Source organism: Oryzias latipes, chromosome 12, assembly GCF_002234675.1.
Source record: "Oryzias latipes chromosome 12, ASM223467v1".
Taxonomy (NCBI): domain Eukaryota; kingdom Metazoa; phylum Chordata; class Actinopteri; order Beloniformes; family Adrianichthyidae; genus Oryzias; species Oryzias latipes.
The window spans coordinates 14,555,748-14,581,954 of record NC_019870.2 but is presented as its reverse complement, the minus strand read 5'-3'; the positions used below and the strand labels follow the sequence as shown (position 1 = coordinate 14,581,954).

The window sequence follows — 26,207 nt, the reverse complement described above, 5'->3', positions numbered from 1 at the left end:
CTGAATTTTGACATTTTATGTGCTACTGACACAGCACCAATGTGACCTTTTTTGGGTTTTTAGGTATTTCTATATTTTTGTCATTGCCCAGGACCCCATTGTGCTTGATCTAACCATGCAGTGGATGCTCTGTCCATGGTTGTGCCAAGCACCTTGGAGGCTTGCGAGCACTTTCTGCGAGCAAAAGCCTGAATATATATATATATACTTTTTGTATGTTAATGACATTTTGAAGATATGAAAATGTGAATAAAGTGAAGGTCTAAAAGAAGAAAAAAAGAACAACAGCTGTGTAAATGGTTGAAAGCAGCTCCAATTTAAAATGTTTTCTTATTCAAGGACCATTTAAATGTGAAAATGTGAAATTGTGACAAATAAATAACTTCCAAACAGCTTCTGTGTTTAAATGAAAAATGTTTTCTGTGTTTTGCATTGAATAAAGACAAAGTGTAATATTGAAAAATGAAGACGAATGGGAAAGTGTTATGCTCTCTAAAGAGAAAAAAGCTGTTGTCTCTTCATGAATGATAAAACGTTCCGTTTACAGTGAAAGATGCATCATAGTAATTACTTTATGGCTTTCATCGTTTTTGAGAGTAAAGATACAAAACCACGTGTCGCTTGTTAGAAGTGCAAACCCATTACAGATGAGTGAATCAAACCATGAAACCTTGCAACAGTCAAACTGAACACGAAAGGTTTGAGAAGCTGAATGGGTATTCTTAATATTTGGGATTAAGCTTCACCGTGTGAATCCATGTTTTATCAAAATTAATGCACTGCAACAATAAAAATCACCCATGAAAACCAGACTCTTTATTTTTTGCATGACTTACTGTCATTGATTCATTATCTTGATGCTTTATTTCTTGCAGGTTTAGGATGTTGGATCACACACAAGACAAATATAGTTCAGTCAAGTGAGATGAGAAAGAAGGTTTTGCTGTGGAGAAAAATGATTTATGCTTTTTTATTTATTTATATATTCTAATTATTTACTATTCAGGCTTTCTGTCTCGACATTTAGGAGGTCTTCCAGTTAGATCTCTATTTTGTTTTTTACTTCCAACCTCTTGGTTCTTCATTTTGTCAGACACAGCTGGCATCCTAAGACCTTTGGTTACATCAGGCACAGTTTGTCAACTGTCTGTCAAGTGACACACACGTTTTTTGCTCTGAGAGCGAGTTTCTATGGCCCTGACGAGGCGGTGGGCCAGCATGTCAGGGAACTGAACTGAAGAAGCTACTTCAGCTAATATGGAACTAAATCATGACTTCATTGATTTTATTTTGCTGCCCTGCTTGTCTGACATGTGGAAATATTGACTACAGCAGTTTTAGTAGAACAGACAGCATGGCCCCCATACAACCCACTACTGCATCAGTCCTGTAGACTAGTAATCCAGAATTTGAAAATGAAGATGAGATTGATGGATGCTGCTCCTCTGCAATGTGAATTTTTGCATCAGGGGAAACCATGAACCCAGTTTGGTTTCAATTTTTCAGCTTTATAATAAACCTTGATGTCATTTTCCTTTTAAGATAAACCTGAGAAAATCGTAATTTTCATTAGTAACCCTTATTTGCAATAACAGCAGTCCAGAATTAGTTTCATGTTTGTGTCACCATTTTAGTCACTGATCTTTAGTCCATACCTAAGGCCAAGAGTAAGGGACACGTGTCAGCCCTGCAGGACATGTGGTGCAGCATAAGTGTTAAAGAAGATGAAGGTGGGACTGCATCAGGGATCACTTGAACTTTTCTAGTATGCAATCATGATAAGACTGGTTATTTTCTATCCTGACATGTAGAACAACTGACAAAAATGTGAAGGTCAATTGTTTTTTAAATTGCATGTAGAAGTGTACATGTTGTCTCTTAGAGGATTTATTAAAACACCAAATTTCTATCTTTTTTTGTAATGAAACATGAATGTTTTAAGATCTTTGTATCTATTTCAACAATGTTTTATATTTCTTTTAGTTTTCGTGCAAAAAAAAAACAGTAACTGTCACACGCAACAAGAAGAGCAGAGGTTATAAAGCAGGACCTCCACTTACAGCAGCGGTTTGCAAAGTCCCTGTTTAGAAGAATAAGCTTTATGTTTTGTGGCCATTAAATCTCTTCATAACATCTAGCTTTTAAAGAGTTAATTGAATTATTGTAATTTTCCTAATATATCAATTTAACTTTTGACAGCAGCACATACAATTTCCTTTTAAAATAAAACACAATAAGATCATCCTGCTACAGCATATTTACCGGTACTTGAATTAAAAATGCAACAAAGCCTAACAAACATGACATTTTCCATCATTATGACTTTGGTGCACTTTTTTCTTTTACTATTGAAATAAAATCCATTTTCTATTTAACCCTTGGGCTATCTTAGATGACCCCACCCTTACTTTGACATGTTCTCCCTACCATGACAAAGGTGGATAAAGGTGGAAAGATTTCATGTAATCCATGGACACCAGTGAAGATCACAAATCATTGAAGAAAAAAGGTTCAGAACACTTTCTAGTGGGTCTAGATGACCCAACTCCCAATGATAAAGTGCCTAGGATAGCACAAGGGTTACATGTGCTTATTCTATTCATAAACTACTCTTACCATAATTTTTCTTAGTAATTTGCATGTTAAAAATCTAAATAGAAATAAAAAAATTAAATAAAAGAAATTAACCAAAATAATGGATTGAAATTGTTAACATTTTTCTTTATAGTTAAAGAGCCACAATGGAGGGATAAAGGAGCCACATGTGGCTCTGCAGCCCCAGGTTGCAGACCCCTGAATCACAGTAAGAGAAGACCTCGGTAAAGATGCAAAAGACGTCTAAGTGGGAAATGCACCAGACATTTATAGATGCTAAAGAAAACTTGAAACCAGTGAAGCTGAGACACTATGACCGAAACATTGGCAGGAAAAGGAACAGCATTGTTCATTTTTTATAATATTGTACAGAAGCAGAAAAGAATTCTTCTGCTTTCTTGTCAGACACAACCACACACTTCCCCAGATCCTCAAAAAATAATTGAAAATAGTGTGTGTAATCTACTTGAAACATTTGGAAGACGCCTGAAAAGTCTCCATGATTTGACGTCTTCTCCAAAAGACGGCCAGATGAACCACCCAACCTCCATGTAATCTGGCACCGACCTTTCACTCACATCGCCAGATTATCCCATTATTGTTGACCACGACAGTTGTTTCAGACAGACACACCACTAATCTCTTCCTTTACCAAGACAGGACTGAGTCCCTCTACAGTCACAAGGTGAAATAAGATGAACACAAAGTGGATTCATTTCAAATGGTTAGTCCTTTATTTCAAATGTTTTGTCATCATTGGGTGTAAGTGCACCAGCTCGTGTTCACCATCAGTAAACCACACGTGCTGGTTAAGAAACAAAAAGAAAACCCTGTAGGGATCTGCAGGTGGCACACTGGTATATTTTAATAACAGGCTTGGCTGCTACATTCAGACACATGCTTACTGTCGGCAAATATGGCATGTTTAAGTACGTTAAAAGGGAATTTCACAGTTTGGTTTGACCACATCAGATTTGGAGGGGAAATGCATTTTATTACAAACAAATCCAGTATAATCACATACAGCCATTTCTATTAGATCTTAGGACTTTCTTCACCACAGAAAACATAATTAGGGTGAATTAGGACACAGAACTTCAACCAAAAAGAAAAGTATAGCACAATGAAAGAACACTCATTAAAATGTCCCAGGTACACAAATTCTATCTATAAATTTAGTGTGAAGCTCTTTTTTGTTCTTTTAAACACAACAGACTGTTGGTATATGAGTGCCAGTCTGACAGGCTGTAAACACTGCATTTAATGATTAGGCAACACTGAAACTCACTGAAATGTGGCCCCTTCTATACATTTTCATACAGTTTCTTACCAATGCATATAGAGGGACCTGTGTGAATTCATTCAATTCCAGAAGGACTCAATAAAAATAATTAAACAACTTTTCTCTTTTTTTCTTTGACAGAGCTCAACGCACACTTAATCGTCTTCCAGTTCAGTCTGGTTTTTTTATAGACAAACTAACAAAGCAGAAAGAAAATAAACACTCATAACTACAAAAAGAGAACATTTCACTTTGATGAATGTAAATTTGACTGGAGTAAAAATCAGACAAACGGAAATTGTTTTGACTGGTGGATGGATGGGGCAGGTTTTGCATCAGGAAGGGCATCGTTTTGTTTCTCTGCTTTAAGTACCATTTTACATGAGGCTTTATCTGGTTGTTATAAGACACTATGCCCCTAATGCCTGAAGGAGATTTCAACTTCAGAGAGCTGGCTTCTCTGAACACACACACACTCTAAATGGAAAATATGAGAACTGTACTAATCTGTACAAAAGAACAAAAACAAAAAAAGCTTCAAATTTATCTTAAATTCAGTGAACTCCGACTGGGTTACTTTATAAAAGCACTATTTGCAATTTTCCTGTTCAACCATATAAATCTCATGCAGACACACGCAAAACAACGTGCTTTAAATATATAAAATGAGGGAACCTGATAATAGTGCCAAATAAAGCTAAATTCTTCAACTGCCAGTGGATACATAGGGTCAAGGTCTTAACGTTACTCATATCGTCCACCAAAAAACAAGCAGAGATTTGATTTCCTCGTCACACGCTCCAAAATCCAATGCATTACTCTATGCTTATCATCCGAATTCACAGCCACAGTTATGTGGAAGCTGGCGGTCTGAACAGCACACCATATCGGGCTTTATCATTTACACGCCGCTCAAAGATAGTGAAGAGTGAAAGACTGTGATTTGGCCAAAGCATCTCTTTGCAATTTTAAATTTAGCACTTTTATCAAACCATGTAAAATATTGTGTGGCATTGACTGGTTAAGCGACAAAAAAAAGTGTCTGTCATGAGTCTTGTTGACATTTTCACTGCATTTTTATTCCTACAAAGACAGTGATGCAGTCACTAATGCGATTGTTGAGAGATCTCCTTAACGACCACTACTGCCTCACATCTGGATGGACGTGTTTTTATGCAACGCAGGCTGCAAGCTTCCTTTGCAAATAGAGATGTTCCCCTGAAAGTGGGACTGGAGGGTTTAATTCAAACTCAAGTGCAAGTGAAAATTCGCCAACCGGGCAGCTTGTCAACGAAACGTCCACCTCAGGCGTAAATCTGCCCAGAACCACCTGTGTGCGCGCCTTCTCCACCGAGCCGGTCCTGGTTGGCCGGGCGGTTCGTGTCGCTGGATTTAATGACGCCCGTGTAGTCATGAATCCCCATTTCTAAGTTCTTCGCTCGCAATGCAGCAACATGCAGCTTCTCTAGGAAATCGGGCATTCCTGAAAAACATTTTTAAAAAGATCCCTATATGAGCAAAATAAATATGTACATTGGCCAAAAACACTTTTTATAAAAAAACATTGTAGAATATAGAACTTAGTTTAAGTAACTGTAGTTAATCAAGTATGTATCAAGATTACATCTGAACTAAAAACTTGGTTTCTGGAATTAAAGGAGCTTACCGCTGGAAACCATCCAGCTCACACAGTAACGTGGAAAGACGGTCTGTGGATCATCGCTGTACGTCAGCAGGTAATCAAACCCATTCTGGGAAGACCAAACGATAAAACCAAACCTGTGTCAAACATATCTTACAGGTCATTTGTGCTGCATCACATTTACAAACAAACCTCATCAAAGGACTTGTGAGGTCGAATGACCATCTTTGATTGGTACGAGTGGACTCTCACAAACTCCTGGGTCTCTGGGACTTTGGGATGCTGCACAGCCCTGGAAGAGCAACAACAACAAAATAGATCAGTTTCAACTTTTTGGGGGTTGTTTTGGCTTTAAAATGACACGTTTCTATCTTACCTGGAGACCAAAATCATTAGATTGTGGTTGATATCAACTTCATAGCGGCGCACGTATACGTAGTCTCTTGAATACAACGGATACTGTAAAAAGAGAACAAATGAACAATAAAAATGTTTCTAGCCAAAACTGCTTCAATAACAAAAAAATCACAAATACATGAGGGAAAAAAGGTCAACTTACAGGAAAGTGTGTTGCCCAGTGAACGACTTCAGAACCAGTCATGGAGTCTCTGTCAATCACTTCAAGCTTAATGACCAAGGAATCCCACTTCTTCCTGTATTCAGTGTCCAACTAGGAAAAGGAGATCAGACATTAAAAACAGCTGAACGTTTACGGGTCTGCAAGTATCCTGAAACAGGACATTTGATAATGGAAACGCTGAAGGTGCAACTCTCTCGGGTGAACAATATGCAAGGTGCATATCAACCACATCACCCATGGCCATTGCATTGGTTTTCTTAAACTGTGATGAATTCATGCATTTCATATTATTTGGGGGATTTTTCTGGCTGGCATCACAGCCGGTGAATCAATCAAAAGGTCTCCATCATGAGATTGTTCTACTTATTTAGAGCAAACCCATCTCCTACAGTACAGCCTGCTTTTTTTTTTTTTTTTTAACAGCCTTAGCCACTAACTGACTAATAGAATTTGGAAATTGTTTATTTTAAGCAATCAAAACAAAACTCAAATTAAAGGAGACAATATATTTCAAACTTAGGATAATTAGTCACAAATTGATTTAAATATAAGCATGTGTACAAATGAAAATAATTCAATAATCATTACTCTTTATCACAAATAGACCTATTAGCTCTTTTGCATACAGAACAAGACACATTGAAACCATAAAATACTGTCAAAATGAGTTTAACCCATTGCTTGAAAGGGAGTCCTTAAGATTTAAGAAAACTTTACCTGTACGTTGAAGAATTGTCTTGGAGTGACATCGTTGTAAGAACCCAAGACTAAAAAAATAAATAAATAAAACAGATAAGAGGTTGACTCGTCAGATAAATCCCCTTCTGGTTTTAGCCCTGTGCTGGTCATGAGTGTGTTGTCGTGGCTGACCTCTGTATTCATAGAGGTGACTGTTGGGAATAGGTCGCTTCCATACTCTGAAATCTTTCTTCTCCATCACCGCTTCCCAACTGGCATCCGGTTGTCCGCTCACAGTCGCAGAAGATGTGTACATGCGTTTAACATCCTCCAGGGCCTCCAGCTCCAGTCCACACCTAAAAAGAAAGGATTCCAGTAAAAAGATAAGTTCTGCAGCTTTTAATGGTTCATAAATGCAAAAAATCAGGAAACACAACAGTGAGTGACTATTGTCTTTTTTCCAACAGTATTAGTACTGTGCATTGGTATCAACTGTTTTATTTATGTAAATACAATTATTGAAATGTGCTAAGTTATGACATTCAGCTTGAAGTGTCAGAAGTTAATGATTGAATGTGAGTGCACAGCTTCCCCGTGGTGATATACACGGGGCATTTTGTCAGTTTAAAGCTTGTTCACCCACCTGCGCATTTCTTCATCTTGAATTTTCTCGCTTTCCCACATGAAGATCCCAGCCAGGGCCGCCACCAGCTTCCCCGTGGGGGCGTTCCTGCTCTGAAATCTGCGCCATATATTCCCAACTAGGGTCCACTTGGTTCGCTCGGAATAGATGTTGGAGTAAAGCTCGCCGATCTGGCACGCGCGCCGGAGCCTCTGGCCGGTGACGAAGCCACAGTGGTCCGCAAATATCGACAGCAGCCCCTTCCTGCTCTGACCTGCGGCCTCGTTGGCACCCGCACCTGCCCTCTGGAGCCATGACAACAGCAGGCCCACGTTCCTCCCCAGCCACGGGACCTTCTCCAGCTTTTCTTTGGCCTCCTCCACGGCTCGCCTGAACGATCTGCTGTTCTGGAGCCTCATTGTGTTTACGCCGATCTCGCAGACGGGACGACGGGGTACAGAGTGAAACATGACAGCTGTTGGGCTGTGACAAGAAGAGATCCAAGGAAACGAGCACAGAAACTAAAGCACTTTGCTGAATCAAGGTTATCGAAAGAAGATCTGTAGAAAAAAATTAATGTCCCGGAAAGAAACACAGAGCATCATACATGTATACGAAGAATGTTGCTGTCTGGCAGTTAAGTCGCAGTTGTTTTGGTCGGATGAAAACGCTGGTAATCACCCTCGTGTGCGAAACACGAGACTAGGCGTTAGCCTTAGCAAGACATCCTATCTGTCACTTCAACTATTTTTGCTTGGAAAACTCACGAATATCCTACATAATATCCTAAATAAATCTCTTTCATGAAACGTCAAAACAAAAATTACTACTTAACAGCTATATACTTGCTTATCTGACCCTTTACGTTACTTAAACTCGAGTTGTGGATTTGACCTCCTCTCACAATCCACTATGCCACGCCCACTTTTACAGCCCGCCTTACAAAACAAAGTTCGGCTGTTCATTGGGTAGTTCTTTCCCATAGAGCAGAATTCATTGGTGAATAAAAAAGCTTGTCAACTGAGGAACAGCACGTTTGTCTGTCAAAGCGATGGTACGTTACATCAACCTTTTTCAACAAAACTTTATTGAACAAATGTTGACAACATTCAAACACAGTTCAGAATTTAAAGCTGAATTTGGCTTTTAGTTTGAATATTTGCGGTCACGACCCCGAATTCATTAATATTCTTAGAAAAGGCGATCAACGCCTCGTTTACGTCGTTTAACGTCCTAGTTTTACATTCAACTGTTTAAAATTAAAAAACAAGACACACTTGTAAACATTTGCAGACAACTTAAGAATTATCCACTTGCCACTTTAAAAGTCAAATAGGAATTGGACATTATTATCTAAATATGGTATTTTAAAAATCACAATTATAACTTGTGTTTTTTTCAATGGATGTTTAAAATATTTGTATATTAAATGCCACTGCACATTTTATGTTTTAATGTGTTGTGTAGCTAATGGTCTCCCAAGGAAACTAATAATATAGTCTATACTCTACTCCTTCATGTTTAAGTATGTATGCTTACATCATCCCATCAAAATGTTTTGTTCTTTAAAGTTGATTTGGGTTCACATATAGCTTACATTTCTCTAAAGAAAAACCAATCAATATTCTAACTAACAACCTTAATCCTACTGAGAAGGCCTAAATTGAAGTAGTACATTATTAGGTAATGACAACATTCTGTGTGATTTGTGACTCAAAAGCTGATCATGTTTTAAGTTTACAATTTTGTTCCCCAAAGAACTAGTTTACATTATTTTTATGAATAATAAAAAGTGAAAAATATCAAGCTGGTCATCTGTTTGAGATAAAAAAGCCCTGAACAGAAGATACACTCCAATGTTCTTGTGACAACTCCATGAAATATTTTCATTGTATTTATTTGCTTATATTTTCATTGTTTTTGAAGATACAGGTCTACTGAGAAACGAGCTAACTAAACTGAATAAACAAATAAATAAGCTTACTAAAATAGGCTAAATAAATATATAAAGGCAAAAAAGCAAAACCCAAAGGATGGAGAATAATAAATTCAACTGAAAATACGCTGGAGGGCGCTGTTTAACTACACATATAAAGTGTTTTTCACAATTTTGTATGTTTTTTATAAGTCTATTGCCCAAGGTAAATACTCAGGTGTAAAGTTACACACACAAAAATTTGATTTTGCTATCTTGAAAGTGTGTCAATGAAACAAGGTAATGTTTTCCTCCTTAAAAGAAGGACTGTTTTTTGACGTGGACTTTTTACCCACTTGTCCGTCTGGTTCTCAGAACTGTCTTCTTTCATCTTTGCAACAGTTGGAAAACCAGGAACGTGCTGTCACAGATTTGCAATGAAACACATGCTTGTGTGTTTCCTCATCATCAGGTAACTTCTCTGAGAAGCCTCCAGCTGATTTAAAAAAAAAGGTGCTGGCAGAGTTCTGAGGATAACTGGCGGAAGAGATCATATTTCTAGAGTTTCAGGCTCTCTTCATCCTCTGGTTGCCTGTTTTCAGCAGACTCTATTTCATTACAATTTCATCATAAAGTTTTTAAAGAAAAAATGACATGCTATCTTAGATGCAGAACGCCTTGTTTCCAGTTGGCAGTTTTTCTGGTTACTCCTAGAGTTTTCCTAATCAAAATGATAGTTTCAGCAGATTTTATGTTAAACCACTCATTCGTGCAGTTCAGGAGGCAGACACATCTCTATCTTTGAAGATATTAAGAATTTCACTTTTTAATAAAGCTTAAAGTTGACCTAAGTAACCCTAAGCTATGCCTTTAGATATGGTTAACTGCTGGGACATGCTTTATGATGCATAGAGTGCTTCCCATACAAGATGCAGGGTGGCTAATCTCCTTCACCGCCATTGTTATAAACAAATGCCAACATTTTTCAACATATCTTTAAAAATGTATGTATTTTTACTTTTTAAATGCCATACACTTGCTTTTAAATGTGTTCAAGGTTGGGAACTTCTTTGATAGTGAATAAAACTATCAACCAATGCTCATTGAAATATTTAAATGTGTAGAAACCAAAAAATGTAAAGTAATATTTTCAGACACACTTCCCTAAGCAATTAGCAGTAAGTGTTGCATGGTTCCCAGAAAACAAGGGAGGTAGGTCTTGTAGCCCAAGACTAGGCTACAGGTTGCTTTGAAAAGGTTTGTTTCCATTGGTCACTTGATTGTTTCAATACACAAAAATAAACTAGATAAAAACCAAAACATTTTCCGCCACCTTAACAGATCACCTGAAGCCTTGTGAAGCTGTAAACATTTGTTTTCAACTTAGAGGAATGATTTTCCATCATACTGTGCAACACCTAGTCTTTTCTTTGAAAGACTTATATTCCTGGAAAGGTTCCAGATCCTGGAAAGTCACAACCTGATCGTCTTTTGATCTACTGTAAAAGCGTTCCCAGTGGGCTTTTAATTATGATTATGCAGTTTTTAACCAAAATGTAAAAATTCTGTGTTGTTTTCTAGAACAAGAATTCATAAAACTTCAAAGATCAATTCATTTCTATCTATGTGTCTATCCATCTATATCATGGTTTCCCAAGTTCTAGTTATTCGTGTATTTTTTTAAATGAATGACCAGTAACTTGTAGTTTGAAATTAAGCAAAATATTATAGATCAAGTAAACTAGTTTTAAATGGTTCAACTGGTGCGTTCAAAGAGTCACATGAGATACCTGTGATTATGCAAATACCCCTGAAATGGTAAATTCCGGGAAAAAAAACTTGTGGCTATTCTCCACCATAGACATAACTCCACCCACACGTTTTTCAGAAATGATGCGTTCAAGCTTGTTTAGAAAAAACAAGCTTTCACTACAAGTATCATCGTAATTGTGACGCATTTTGGTTTTTAGTTTATTGGCAATCATTTGGACGTAGAGCAACTACGGTTTTTGACATCTTGCGTTCGTGTTTTAAGATAAGAACGTTTCCCATGCTGAACATAAGAATTTCAAGAGCATGCCCCCAAAATGACTGTTCGTAGCAAATTATTGCAAAAAAAAGTGTAAACTTAAACTGAAATAACTCGTTTGAACTCCAGAAATTATACAAAATACTTTCTTCATGTTATAAAGATCTTATAAAATGGGAGTAAGCGGAACAGAATCTGTGCCACAGATCATCAGGTTCTGACGTCGTCCGGTTTTTGGTTACTCTTGGTAAGGGGAGCCCATGGAACTTATTACATAACTCTCTGTTGGGTTTGTCTTAAAATGTGAACAAAATAAACGGCAAGTTATTCGTTTGTTTTAAGTATAGATTTCTGGAAGTCTGGTTGCCAATCCATAACCAGATGTTTAGCTCGTAGTGCACGCGGCAGACGTCCCCCTCTAGAAAAGCTGCTTAGTCTGGAAGGACGCTGCTATTTCCATTTATACCAGTAGGTGGCGGTTGAGGTAAATTTCCATGATCATATAAGACAGGATTGTTCAATTCAAGGTAACACAAAAAAGTCGTTTAATTGTTCCGTTATTGAACTGGCAAAAAAATTAAAACAAATCATGCTACTAAAAAAATTGAATAGTTACTTCCTATGGAGTAGAAGAGGGTGAAAAGAGATTGTTGTTGTTTTCAATGACGATTTTTTTTTTTACATGAAATAAGTTAGTGTGATGAAATAAACAATTTGTTTAGGCATTTATCTGTACTATCCTCATTTTCAGATTTATAAAATAAATACATAAAGTATTTTGTTATGGTCTAAAGGAAATAAGTGTGATTTTAAGAAGTAATCGCTCAACTTTCATGTGTAATGTGATCTTTTGCATGCGCGTACAGCGTGAAGTGGGAGTGGGTTGTCATGTGATCCTAAAAAAAAGAAAAGGAAAGAATAAAAAAAAGGAAACACGCCTTCCTGACTGTCATCGGGTGGAGCTTATTTAACGACTCCCTTAAAAGTGTTTCCGGCGTGTAATTCAACTTAGGCGAGCTCCAAATGCGCCAGAGAAGGCTTTATTAACACGGAAACGCTTCAAATTTCGAAAAGACGGTTAGATTTTTTTTAGATCGTCAAATACAATTAGTCTGTATTTATTGTTTTTTGGTTCGTCTTTTTTAACCTGAGGTTGTAATTTGTAGGTTATCTTTCTTTTTTATCCCGCGCGCCGCTTGCTATCGTAACTGGTTAGTGCGCGCGCGCTAATTAGCTTAACAGCAAACCGGCATTAAGTTGACCAAGAGTAACAACCTCGGCGTGGTGAGTAATACTTTAAAAAACTTGTCATGTGTGTCACATTTGATGTTCATTGTGGGGTTTTTCATATTTTATTTAGCATTGGTGTTCGTTTATAAACGAGTTTTAGCCAAAGCTAACGCTAAAAAAAAGCTTTTCTAACATGTTATGTTTTTACCATTTTGTGCAAAATATACGTATGATAATTCCACGAAATATTACATTTATTTTAATGCGTTCTTAAAACAGGCGATCGTTGTTTTAATTACTAAGAATATGCTAGCTTAGGCCACGTTACTTAAAACCGTTACGATACGACCAATGAAACTGCTTTCATACGCTTAGCCTAAATTAGAAACGCCGACCATCTGATTTGCACGCATCGGGAAGATCTTTGTAAGCAAAACTGGGTCGAGATGTGTACCGGTTCCACCCGGTTGGTCCGTGATCCTGTACCGGTTCCTTGTGCAACCCTAGTCACGTCACGGTGCGTCGTCCTTTCGACACAGCTTCTCGGAAGTGCGATGAAGCCGAGTTATTGAGCTCAGTTGTCTATCAAAAAATCCACACGATTAAAGATGAAATACAAACACCCAAACGCGTCTTATGAGCCGTAAATTGTATTCTATGGCGCCTGAAATAAAGAAAACATACGGCGCTGCGCCGTATGAATGAATGACGACACGTGCTTACGTACCAAGTTCTCCTCTTCAGTTGACATTCGCATTATTTAATCGACCTTTATGAATATAATCTTCGTTCTCATAAAACGGCACGTGTCTTGTTTGAAAATAATATTTGGTGATCAATTTAAACGTTATTAGTTAGTGCAGTTCGAGCGCCATTTTGCCTAAATATGGCTTCCTCGTGTTTTCTAGAAGCTAGTAGCAGACCTTCCGGTCTGAACATCAACTACTATTTTCTGTAATGTTGTCATCTTCACCCTAGATTCTAGTTTAAATGTCAAATAATTCTTCATTAATCTTTAATCATAAAAATCTCTTCTCCATTCTAATGCTGAAGCGGTTAAGTAATTCATTTCCTGTGCTTTTTCTTTCTTTCTTGCAGACCATCTTGGCACACCCCCCAGTCATAACTTCGCAATGGCTGTTTGCTCACTCTGTTTAATGGCAAAAGGCAAAACAACCCTTAGACACAGTATAATTTCAGCATAGCAATAACTATTTATTAGGGACTGTAGTTGAATTGAATCATTTTCTGGCCATTCAATTTTTTTAAAGTTTGCACTGAATTTCAAAAGTCTTATTAATACAGTATTTATTTTCATTTCATAGGTTCGTATTGTAGTTACTGTTTACAGCTGAATTTTTCTTTTTAAGAAGCAAATATACATATATTGTCAGGAATTACTTTCCCTTTAAGATTGTGAAATATCTTACAAAATCTGCAGTCATGGTATCAACAACTACAGCTGCAATCATGGTAGTTAGTACTGTAGGATTAGCAAGCCAAACTGCCCTGGTGGGGCACATGTGGTTGCTGATTCTCGGCTTCATCATTGCCTTCATCTTGGCCTTTTCTGTGGGTGCCAATGATGTTGCCAACTCCTTTGGCACCGCTGTTGGTTCTGGAGTTGTGACTCTCCGTCAAGCCTGTATTCTGGCCACAGTGTTTGAGACTCTGGGTTCTGTACTTCTTGGGGCTAAAGTGAGCGAAACCATTCGGAAGGGTATCATCGACGTGAGCATGTACAATGGTTCTGAGCCGGAGTTGATGGCTGGGTCTGTCAGTGCCATGGTTGGTAAGTCATTCACGGTGTACATTTCAGACTCATTTAGTGTAAAATAAGCTTGACATGTTCATTTATTTACCACACTATTGACTTTGTTAGGGAAACATGCTTTTTCTTATAGTCAGCTTAGCAGTTTAGCTTCTTTTCACAGATTTCCTCAATTTTTTTGTCACCAGGTTCTGCTGTGTGGCAGCTGGCTGCTTCCTTCCTTAAGCTCCCCATTTCTGGAACACACTGCATTGTTGGTGCTACTATTGGATTCTCACTGATCGCCAAAGGCCAACAAGGAGTCCGGTGGCTTGAGCTTCTCCGTATCGGTAAGGAAAGCAATTCGATTCATCAATCTGTTTCCTTCGTTCCTGTGTGAATTGCACAATGGATGAAATGGTGTGTGTGTGTGTGTATACTGTATCATTTTATATCAGTATTGTGTAACCTGTTAGAATGAGATCTAAATAATAATGAAAAAAAAAGAATAATTCAAGTGACAACCAGCACAGTAGTAGATTTAAAGGTTGTCATCTGGACTTGGTTTTTAAAGTTGAAGACGTTTCACCTCTTATCCAAAACCAGCTATTTCAGAATTGACAAAGCCTTTTGGATAAGAGGTGAAACTTCTTCAACTTTAAAAACCAAGTCCAGATGCCAACCTTACTATGATGGATTCTATCTGCATGAATGAGTGTTCATAGACAATTCAAGTGATGACTTTCTTTCTTCCCCGTCTTTGAATTTCATTTTCAGTTGGGTCTTGGTTCCTGAGTCCACTTTTGTCTGGGATGATGTCAGCCATTGTGTTCTGGTTTGTGAGCAAGTTCATTTTAAACAAGGTAAGCTTGCTTTTGTAAGGATGATAATATTTTTACATTTTTGAACTTCCCGTTTTTTAATATTAGATCATTTCTAAACGTTACCAATCTACAAACAGAAAATGGTCTCTCAGCTTCTATTTGGACCAGTGTGTCCAGATTCGGATTAACGCTATGCAAACAAAACACATGGATCCCACGAAATGTCAAATTCCTTACCGATTTGTTTTCTTTCTGCAGAAAGATCCCGTACCCAATGGTTTGAAGGCCCTTCCTGTTTTCTATGCCATCACAATGGGAATTAACCTGTTCTCCATCATGTTCACTGGAGCTCCAAGTGAGTGTCATTTGCTCTGCGTGCCTAACCACAGTTTAAAATAAACTGTTCCCTCAGACAGGCGGATGCTCACACATATTCCAGACTGAACCAGACTGTTTACTGTTTTTTCACAGAAGCAGTGTTTATTTGAACTTTTCTGTGGTGTGCTGTTGCTTTTGGGTTTTTTTTGTGGGTCAGAGCTGCAAGCAAGTTTTAGAGTGGAGCACAACAGGGAGTTGGAGGTTTAGATGCTGGATGTCCTTCACATTTAGGGAAAATAAAAAAAAGAGGATGATCATGTAAATGTCCTCTGCTTGTTTTATTACTATCTAGGAAATGGTTACAGTGATTTGGAATTTGATAGTCTAATATCTTTTGAAAACTTTCATTAAATTGGCAACTTTTGCTCCTTTTTTTTCTTCTCTCTGCAGGGCCTAACAATTCAGGAGGTTAGCTGGTCTGGGCCATTAAATGGTGGCTCGAGACCAGAGTTTGACAAGATTTGGTGGACTGTTGTGTGCATGCACATCAGTACCATCGCAGGGAGGAGATCACTTGCAATTCACGAGGACATGACTTGCATAGCCCAATCCGAGCTTAGCCGAGCTCAGTCTTAAAGAATTGTTCAAAGTGCTTCAAGATGGAACCCTTGAGGACCTGTAACTGGGTACCTCAGTTGGCAGGTGCTGCATCTGTACTGCAGGTACAGATGTTATTCAGAGCTCAGTTAGTATGCAACCTTACGTTTTTGCCACACCTCTTATTTTTTGTTTTGTTTACATTTACTTTAGATTCTTGCATTCTACTGTCCCACATAATACTGCTGGTAATGCAGCAGTTTGGTCTGCATAATAAACTTATGGTCTGTGTTGATTTATTAGTGTGGTCAGTAAATTCCAGTTGCTTAACTGGCTTATTGCGACTTCTTCACATCATAATTTACACAGATGATCCACTCGTGTGAGCTTTAGTACGTACTTCATTGAAACGTTCTGGATGTTTCAGAGTAAACATTGTCACCATGACAGTTTATCTTGACCACTGTCACTCTGGACCCATGACCAAATTTTGTGCTTGAGCAATTTTCTGACAAACTTCTGTCTGGGATGGTTGATGTAACATTGGGATTATGTAATGTAGGCCAATGCGTCAGGGAGGGACAGAGCAAAGTTGTGCTTAAATTCCATTTTTGGTATACTCATTCATTTGCTCTGCGGTTGGAGAAGCTCACTCCATTGTGGATTAGTGGTAATAATGTAGATATTTGAAGCAAAAGTTAACAAAAAAAAAAGACGAAGTTTCTCTCAATTGTGTAACTTTCGTCTTAAAGAAATATAGTATGCCAGGAGTTTTGTTTCATATGATGTGGAAATCAAACTGCTCCATGCTGGCCTGTAATCCTGCACCAAAGGAAAGCTGTGTCAAGGCTGCCTCCCTTCCCTGTCGTGCACCTCTCCTGATGGGAGTGAGCTCCTGTTTCGTAACTAAATAAACATAAGTGTGTTGCTCTGCAGTGTCATGCTGCAGAGTGGATCCAGAGAGTGCTGCATGGACTCTGCCCTGAAATTAAGGCTCATCACTCGGCCTTAGCAATCATTTCCTTTTAGCTCATCTTAAACTTCCCATCCAGTCCACAATGGAGGGAATTTTAGACTTCATTTGTTTTGTCTTTAAATGCAGTATAGTTTCCTCTTGTTTTTTGTGCTATGTTGGTGAAGAGGAGTAAGAGTTCATACTGCATGTACTGCACCCAACTTTACTGCAGTGTTGGCCATAGCGCACTCCTGACTGCTGCAGCTCTGCACCCGTCACCAAAAAACAAATCCTGTGTGTACACAGGTTCCAAGTGTTTTTGTTTTTTTAAGTTAACTCTGCATTGACCTTTATAAAATGACTGTCTTTGTGTGATCCGTGGTGATCTCAGTGCTGGGACTTGACAAGATTCCTTGGTGGGGCATCCTGCTGATCTCGTTGACCTGTGCCCTGCTGGTTGGTGTCCTGGTCTGGTTTGTAGTCTGCCCTCACTTAAAGAGAAAGATTGAACGTAAGTTTATGATGCTCAACTTCTACCACTTAACATTTGGTATTTATATCAATTCATGCAAAGTATTTTGTGGCATTTTATTGATGAGAATCCTCAAAATGTAAGCATAAATAATACAAACTGTACTTGTACTATATCACTTCATGTCAAATGTTTTCACTTTGCATTTTAATAGAATTGAAAATAATCTGCTTTACTTTAAAAGTTTGCCCATGATCTGAAAGTTTTGCCCAACTTCTCACCTGCTAGGGGATATGAAGTCTTCTAGCCCCTCTGAGAGCCCCCTGATGGAAAAGAGGGATCTCAACGACTCTCAAGAGGATCCTGTCCCAAAACCGATCACAGAAGAGATGTCTGCACCCACGGAGGCTCCTGCAGACCGCAAAGTGATGTTTGATATCGGATGTGCCGACGATGGGGAAAATAAGGACTGTAGTGAATCCGCTGATGCTGACGGTACAGATGGGACGTATAAGGAACGCAGGGTGGCTTTTAACATAGGTGACTCTGACGACAACGACTACAGCAACGAATGTAAGTTCAAGAAAAGACTAATTAAAAAAAACTTATTTTAAAAACGGTTCTAAAATCATGTTCAAATCTAGCTCTTCTGTTGTATTAACTATCAACAACATTTTTTTTATTTTTCAATCTTCATTTAGCTTCCAAGCAGACGAAGAACAACCTCAGCAATGGCTCTACAAATGCTCCTCACCGGGTCACCTTTAACAGTCATTTAAATAGCAAAGATTCACAGATTCCAAACAACGGTTACACCACATACCACACGGTACACAAGGACTCCGGTCTCTACAAAGACTTGCTGCACAAACTCCACCTGGCTAAAGTTGGAGACTGCATGGGTGAAGGTGGCGATCGTCCCATTCGTCGCAATAACAGCTACACCTCATACACGATGGCCATCATTGGTATGCACACAGACTTCAGACATAAAGACGGAGATACCCGCGCTGGGCAAGATGGCGAGAAAGCCCCAGGCTCGGGTGGTCCAGAGAAGAAGCGCGTGCGTATGGACAGCTACACCAGCTACTGTAACGCAGTAGCAGAGGAGACGACTCCAGAAAGTCACCAAAATGATGTGAAACTTGAAATTGGAGGACAGGATGGAGGTAGCAGCCAAAGTTCTCTAGAGGATAAACTTGATGAGGACAAGCCAGAGGTCTCCACTCTGTTTCAGTTCCTCCAAATTCTCACCGCCTGCTTTGGATCCTTTGCACACGGAGGGAACGATGTGAGGTGGGAACTTTGTTTGAACCCCCATGTTTGATTAAAATTAAAGGTGTCTATAGCAGCCTTTAATTGGATGATTTCCTCTGCAGTAATGCCATTGGACCATTGGTGGCCCTGTGGTTGGTTTACTCAACAGGCGACGTGATGTCAACTCAACCTACACCCATATGGCTTCTGCTGTACGGTGGTGTAGGCATCTGTGTTGGACTCTGGGTATGGGGTCGCAGAGTCATCCAGACTATGGGCAAGGACCTCACACCCATCACTCCCTCAAGGTACAGACATAAACACACAACTGTCTTAGTCACAAAAACCACACTGCTCAGTTTTCACAGACAAACATGTTACCTTGTCTCCTCCCTGCAGTGGTTTCAGCATTGAACTGGCTTCAGCCTTGACTGTAGTGGTTGCTTCTAACATTGGTCTGCCAGTCTCTACAACCCACTGCAAGGTAATGAAATCTTTCATTTTAATCATGACTTTAGATCAAGTCAGTTCAGTGAAAGGATGGCTGGATGTTTCTGACTGCTGTTGTTCATCAGGTGGGCTCAGTGGTGGCTGTAGGCTGGCTTCGCTCCAAAAAGGCAGTGGATTGGCGCCTGTTTAGAAATATCTTCATGGCATGGTTTGTTACTGTGCCCATCTCTGGCCTCATCAGTGCAGCTATCATGGCCATTTTCATCTATGGCATCCTATAAGCATGCAGTTGCATCCCAGACCAGAAGGGAGAAGCCGCTACATCAATGCTTAACCAGAAGAGGAGTAATATTTCGTGGCCAAAATGTATTGCTGACCTCAATCTGACAACTGAAGGGAGAAAAAAAAACATGTAGACGTGTTTAATCAAAGTATGAAAGTACTTATTTCATGTGCCTGTTGTTCCTGGCCACACCATTTTTATTTTCCTGTTATATCACTGGTTTACTTCAATGTAAGTAGAGAACTTGCATATCTGTGCTGTATCTTGAAAACTTTTTTTTTTTTTTCCATAGACTATATGCAATTACCTGTGTAATTAGTTTTACATGCTGGGGAACAATGCTGTAGTTGTTTTATTTCAAGCTTCAGTTTATTTTTGTTTCTGTCAAGATTAAGAAACCTTTCTAATGTCCATATATTTGTTACGTATCAGTTTTTATCTTTTTTTTTATAGCCTTGCAGTTGAAAACAGTCACATCTAACAGCTGCTTTGGTGAACTTCAGCTTCATTTAGCATTGTTCAGAATGTGCTGTAGACAAACTTTCTATTTGTCGAATAAATCATATCAAAGGAAAGCTGTAACTGAAACACTACAAGAAAAGGCGCCCTTAAAGAAGACATGTCAGTATTTCTAAATGGGAACAGAATTTGCTCTCAAATTAGCTGCATATCTGCAAACTTAGATGATTGCTTTCAACATTAGTGGTTCACCCTCCAGCAGCCATTTCCACAACGGCCCCTCGCAACATGGCATGTTCTAACTTTGCTCTTTCATTCTGTATCTTCCAAATGCAAAGAACTGGACCTTCAAACTGGAGACATGAGTGTGTTGGCACGGAATGGCTTGCATTTTCCTTAAGTCGCATATTGTGTACCGCCAGCGGGTGGATGGTTGATTGCAGAACTAAATACTTTTCAGACAATAGATGCAGTAGTGGCCTTAATTTATTCATTTATGTTTTTTAGGTACCAAAGACTTGTTTTTTTAATGCACAGTATCTGCTCTACATTAGTGGATGAAGAAAAATTGAAATAAAAAAAAAACAACCTGATATTGAGTCTGCCTTTTTAAAGTGTCACAAACTTCCACCTTTAAATGATAACCCCTTGATTCAATGGAGTTTCCATTTGACATCCTAGAGAAGCTCTCCCAAGTCATTGATTAAATTAAAAAAAAGCCAAATATACAGAAAATTCACATTTGATCTCTTTATTTATGTAATAGTACCCTGAGTCGGCTCAGGTTTCATGTCGTGCATCAGAGCAGCTGTCCATTGTATCACTCCAACACATCTGTGAGGACGACAGAATGAAAACGGGCCTCCATTACACAGAAATGGGCCATCGGCACCTTCCATCCGGTTCTTTACGCCCTTGTGCTAAAGCATGTTATGCTCGCAACAAATGTGACTGAAATCGCTCATAGACGGCTGAGGAATCAGGTGTGTTGCAGGTGGAAACGTGACGTGACTCACTGTTGGATGGGAACTTCCTAGTCATTACTGCAGTGTTATTGTTTTAGTCCCTTAAGCACAGCAGGTTTGACCTTGTTAAAGGTAATTGATTTACAATAGAGTGGTAGAATTGAAGCTGTGTGTTTCTAACACCAGCGCCAGCAACCTGCCAAGTCGTAGAAAAATCCTAAAGGAAAGGAAGGGTACAAATGTATCACTGAAATCAAACGCGCCTTGGGACAGACTTGTATGAGTGTCCTGGTTTCTTGTCCTAGAATCTGAACTCACACAAGGAGGACTCTAACAAACAAGCCTGAAGTCCCTTTTGGAGGTCAAAGCTGTATATCTTATCGCCCAAGTTCCTCCTCAGATAAACACTTGTTTATTCAGTTTGAAAATCATTGTAAAACCATCTAAACTGCTTGGTTGTAAATTTGAAAATGGCGCTCCAAACACTTTTTATTGCAGATACAACTCAGTTTCTCAAAGTTTCTGCCACTTCTCAAAATCTAGCCTGGACTGGCTCGAACCGCCTGTGTTTTTCAATCTGGTTTATTGCTTAACCCACAATTTAGACTTCACTGTCTTGCTGAGGAAGGTTCACCACATGTTTTCCTTGCAGGTACCGGTAGTTGTGAGTCTGACTCAAAGAATTTTAAACACCACCTTTAGGGTATAAACTGGATCAAACCAGTTTATAGACATTTTCCCTCATTTAGCTTTCTATACAACATATACTGGGAATGCTGTATTTCAGAGGTTTTCACCTTCTTCTGCTGGTACAGTCTGGCTGGTTTCCTCTGTGAGAGACAAAAGAAAATATGGGATAGGAACAGGTGACTGGACTCAAAATAACAATTGTTTATTTGGTCTTACCTAACTTGGTCGTCTCTGTCACAACCTCAGGACGCTCTACAAAGACATTTACATTTTATCAGACTGTTCTTTCTCTCCCATATTTTTAGACATTATAGTGAAAGTAAAGTTTTGCATAAAACAGTTAAATGATAAGTAAAGGAGAAGATCAGTTTATTTTATTGCAGGAGCAGAAAATAGAGTTTTCATATGTCAAATATATTATAGGTTAAAATAATGTAAATTCTCAGACTCACCCACAGCGTCTTCACAAGAATTTGACTCTGTATTTTAATTTGAAAGCAGAAAATGCAGCAATTAAAACATTTTCTATGTTGGTCTTGCCTTTCTCTGAACTGCATTTTACTGCCACCTACAGGCCTCTAAATGAAACATGAAACCGCTGATTTACCCTCTGTTGAAGAGTCGGCATTGTTCCCTGCGCCCTCTGCTGGAGAAACAGCGTCACAGTTAGGATGCCCTGAAAACCGGTTTGAATGAAACATTTAAATAATACAGAAAAAAAGCATTTTTAAAATAATTGTGTGTTTTTAATGTTTGTGTTATTTCTTTTTCTTTATCTTGCTTTTGGTTTTTAAAATTGGTAAATAATTTTATATGAAGCACTTTGACTAACTTGAGTTATTTGCTCTACAAATAAAGTTGATTTAATTAAATAACGAAAAAAATGAATATATTTATTTTTAATGTTATCCCATTATAATTTCACACACCTGTGCTGTCATTCTCAGCTTCAACATGCTTCTCCACTGTGGGGACAATAAAACAAGTTTTCACAGAGGAAAGTCCTCCAGAAAAAAACACAAAATGTGTCAGAATCTACCAGAATCTTCTTGACCAGCACCTGTAAGATAGAGTTGAAAACTTTTCAAAACAGATTCCTATGTGATCAACCATTTAGAAAAAATCAACAGCTTTTAATACTTACTGGCTTTTTCGACATCTTCATCCCGTCCCTCTGTAACTTTACAGGAAAATACCGGTAATTGTTTTCTCTTTTGTTTTTTTTACTTTGCATTCAGATGTGAAATAATGTATTTACATGGTGCAAATTCCAGTATTTGTGATGCCAATTTCTGTCTGTGTCATTCATTTACCATTCATCTGTGCTTCTTCTGCCTTTTGAGCAGCCTCAAATTCCATCTGGTCTAAGAAAAAGACAAGCTGGTTAAAAAAAAATCTGTTTTCTTTTTGTAGTGAAAGTGTGGTGAAAATTGTCAAAGCAATGGTTAAAAAAAAATTTGGACAGGCTTAATCTACAAGCTTTTCTGAGAAGGAATTAAAGTAACTTTTGAAAATTTCATTTTATAAAATATTTGCACCTTCAGTAAACTTTTCAGGAAATTGTCTTAGCAGCACACGAGCCGACAAATTTCCCTTCTCTTATTGAAACAGTGTGATTTACCTATTTTTTGTAGCTCTGTGAGCCCATCTGCAAGAATAAAGAAGCGTTTAGTTATGTAACCATTTGTGTCAAAGACATCATTGTTGCTGAAATGTATTGTAAACAGGATTCCTCACCAGATGGAGTTGTTTTCTCCTCATTTGATGCGGACTGAATAGATGCTGAGAGCGCTAAAATAAAATAAAATAAGTTCAGATTAAAATACATTTAAAAAAGATTTAACACTCAGATATGCTTTTCTAGTCAAGATGACAGGAAATGTGAAAAACAATGCACACCTTCATTCACCAGTTTTTCTGTGTTAAATTTTGTTTTACTTACCGCTTTGAAATGCTGCTGCAGCAAGGAAAACACCAAGAAATCTCATTGTGGCTGTTGGTCTGAGTTTTGAAGGATTTTGGAGGCTGCAAACACTGCGTTTTGTTTTTGTTGTCACTTTGCATCCTCTTATATGAATCCACAGTCAGATCACATGCTCTGTATTGACAGGCGGCTCTGGTACCATTGTCCCCCCCCCCCTACCTGAGGGGACACAACACGACACAGACGTACCCTTATTCAGTCTCTCAATGACACCCATTGTTTTCTGCTCAGTCACACTAGCCATTATTTGGGATGTCTGATGGAAGGAAAATAGAAGAAAAAAAACAGGCTCTGTTCATGAGAGCTCAAAACAGTGTTTGTGTCCTCTTGGAATTGGAAGTGGTGATATCAACGGGCACATCTAGGTTAGGGATGGTAGGTTAGCATGTTGCTCAGTGAGATAGTTTCTCAATCACCCCAATGTACTGCTCAACATAAACAACAGCAAAATGATAGTACAGAGTTGGACATGACAATTACTTCTAAGTAAACAAAGTGGAAATAAATCCATCCATCGCTCAAACTCGTCTAATCCCTTTTGCGGTCACATTGTTGCTGGAGCCTATCCCAGCTACTGCTGGGTGAAGGTGGACAGGTTGCCAGTCTGTCGCTACACATTCACACAATGAGTGTCATTTTGACCTAAAAAGCCTGTTTTTGGACTGTGGGAAGAACCCAGAGTGGCCAGAAAACAAAACAAAAAAGCCATACATGCACAGGGAGAACATGCTAACTCCACGCAGAAAGAACCCAGCTGGGATAGTCTTTGACATTTTCAATCTAGGGAGAACAAAGTGAAGATTGGATTTGATTTATTGGTTTATTTCAAGTATTAATTATAGACAATACAACAAAAAATCACAGAGATTTATCAAACTCATTTTAAAAATAAAGAATGCGTTGATTACAAAAACAAAGAAGAATTCCCAGATATGTAAGATGAAGACGCCATCCTCTCAACAGTGTAATTGTTTATAATCATGCAGAGATTTTAGCAGTAATGGACACATTACACACTTAGGTCACATTAGATTTATTTAGTAGAATGATTATTAACTCTATTCAAGAAGAGTAGATTTGAACTATTCATTTAACAGAAACAACTTATCCATTTATTTGGTGACACCTGTTACACAAGTTCATTCAAATAACTGTTTTCTGCTCCTTTCAGATTTATTTTGTGAACTTGACTGTCCACCTTTGGCACACATGAGCTAAAACTTTGTCATGCTTATTCAGTGGTCTTACATAAGGCTTGTTCTGACCCGTTTTTTAACTTCCACATTTTTGTTAGAGGCTGTGTTCATCTGTGCTTGTTGCTTTTGCTCACAAAACATTTGTACTTCCTCAACCTAAGACATTCCAGAGCTCATCACAGAGTTTTTATTTGATTTTCTTCATTTTATTTCTTTATTTTAAGCTCTCATTTTAAATTAGAAGAAAAATCTTGTTTGTATTTCTGAATACATGTTTAATTTGAATGCTGGTGATGTAAATGAATGGAAATACCAACAGCTAGCATTTGTACTGTTACATTTCATACACAGTTCTTTGTTTACATCCGTATATTAATATAAATTATACTAATTTTGTTAATTTAGATTTACTTTTTGGCACACTTCAACAATTAGATTAGCATTTTTTCAAAAAAACAACAGCAAGCGACATCATGGAGTTTCTATTCAAATCTACTCAATTGTTCTAAAAAGTATGTTGTCTGTTCAAGTTCTGTGTTTTGGAGGACCCCAAAGGAGGAGTCTGGTTGGAAGTTAAAAAACAAGGAGACCACAATAACAAAAGACTGAACAGAGGATCCATTACGTTCATTTGGCCTCCGTTTTATAATTTATGATGCTCGTCTGCAGACGCCCACCGTTTAAAAAGGAACTGCTCTGTTTAGAAAGCAGGATGACTGAGACAAACAAGACACGGCCCAACTCATTATTATTTTTACTTTTTTTTTAATTTGATGACGTAATGTGAGCTAACAAAAGCAGGACTTGTTAGAATTTTAGTTTACTCATATTCTTTGTGAAGCTTTCATTATTTTATGGAGCACAGAGGGCTGGAGTTAGTTGAGACTGGTTACCCAGAAGGATTTTTGGTGACCTATTGCAGGTTACTCACTGGTGGCGGGTAGTGTTACACATTCTGGAACTTTCTTCCTCCCTTTTGCACTCCATGCCTGTGGCCGGTGCACATGTGGGATTAGCTGTGACTGTTGCTTCCTGTTTTCCACTCCTGCATGGACGTGATGGATGAGCTCCTAAATTGTGAAATTTGCTTCAAGACGTATCAGTTAAAAAAACTGTTGCTTTTACATAAATGGGAAAAAGCAAAATTTGATCATCTGGACTTGGAGACAGAACAGTTCATCTTGTTTTTTAAACAACCTTTCTCTCTAAGTTTTTTTATTTTGCATGGTCTGTGATGATCATTTACTGCTGGGATTACCAAGTCTGGCTAACTCTCAGTTATTTTTATAAAGAAGTTTGATGAAAGTAGCAGCAGGTACTACATACAGCATTTGGGAATATCCTTTCCCTAAAGCACATGTGTCAAACCCAAGGCCTGCGGGCCAAATGTAGCCTGCAATGTCATTTTATGTGGTCCGCGAAAGCATAAAAATT

The 26,207-nt window shown here is 38.3% G+C and overlaps 3 protein-coding genes and 1 non-coding gene across 10 annotated transcripts; 2 read left to right on the top strand and 2 right to left on the bottom strand.

Moving 5' to 3' along the window:
- Positions 1-82: 82 nt before the first annotated feature.
- mir218b (microRNA 218b) lies at positions 83-172 on the top strand. Its single transcript, NR_107152.1, has one exon. It is a non-coding gene; the product is annotated as a microRNA 218b (primary transcript).
- A 3,134-nt stretch (positions 173-3,306) lies between these two features.
- On the bottom strand, positions 3,307-8,311 carry stard7 (StAR related lipid transfer domain containing 7). Of its 2 annotated transcripts, XM_004074813.3 has the most exons (9): positions 8,007-8,311; positions 7,421-7,882; positions 6,970-7,133; positions 6,817-6,866; positions 6,079-6,189; positions 5,896-5,978; positions 5,712-5,811; positions 5,544-5,628; positions 3,307-5,360 (listed from the first exon to the last, which is right to left on the bottom strand). In XM_004074813.3, the coding sequence occupies exons 2-9, from the start codon at positions 7,867-7,869 to the stop codon at positions 5,182-5,184; spliced, it is 1,221 nt and encodes a 406-aa protein (XP_004074861.1). In that variant the 5' UTR covers positions 7,870-7,882; positions 8,007-8,311; the 3' UTR covers positions 3,307-5,181. The 2 variants fall into 2 exon arrangements, with proteins under 2 accessions (XP_004074861.1, XP_020563376.1); XM_020707717.1 differs by having other exon boundaries at positions 7,421-8,311.
- Positions 8,312-12,332: 4,021 nt separating this feature from the next.
- On the top strand, positions 12,333-20,404 carry LOC101173722 (sodium-dependent phosphate transporter 1-B). The gene is made up of 11 exons (XM_011481855.3): positions 12,333-12,627; positions 13,672-14,365; positions 14,533-14,673; positions 15,101-15,186; positions 15,406-15,502; positions 17,409-17,528; positions 17,778-18,062; positions 18,191-18,785; positions 18,869-19,054; positions 19,146-19,230; positions 19,322-20,404. Exons 2-11 carry the CDS (start codon positions 14,017-14,019, stop codon positions 19,475-19,477), a joined length of 2,100 nt encoding a protein of 699 aa, XP_011480157.1. The 5' UTR covers positions 12,333-12,627; positions 13,672-14,016; the 3' UTR covers positions 19,478-20,404.
- A 269-nt stretch (positions 20,405-20,673) lies between these two features.
- Positions 20,674-23,669, bottom strand: LOC101173157. 6 transcript variants are annotated; one of them, XM_004074810.3, is made up of 12 exons: positions 23,536-23,669; positions 23,331-23,384; positions 23,215-23,241; positions 22,907-22,957; positions 22,738-22,773; positions 22,633-22,653; positions 22,523-22,558; positions 22,201-22,269; positions 22,046-22,072; positions 21,810-21,845; positions 21,701-21,733; positions 20,674-20,772 (listed from the first exon to the last, which is right to left on the bottom strand). In XM_004074810.3, the coding sequence occupies exons 1-12, from the start codon at positions 23,579-23,581 to the stop codon at positions 20,759-20,761; spliced, it is 450 nt and encodes a 149-aa protein (XP_004074858.1). In that variant the 5' UTR covers positions 23,582-23,669; the 3' UTR covers positions 20,674-20,758. The 6 variants fall into 6 exon arrangements, with proteins under 6 accessions (XP_004074858.1, XP_011480159.1, XP_004074859.1 ...); XM_011481857.2 differs by having other exon boundaries at positions 22,201-22,239; XM_004074811.3 differs by having other exon boundaries at positions 22,201-22,236.
- Positions 23,670-26,207: the final 2,538 nt, after the last annotated feature.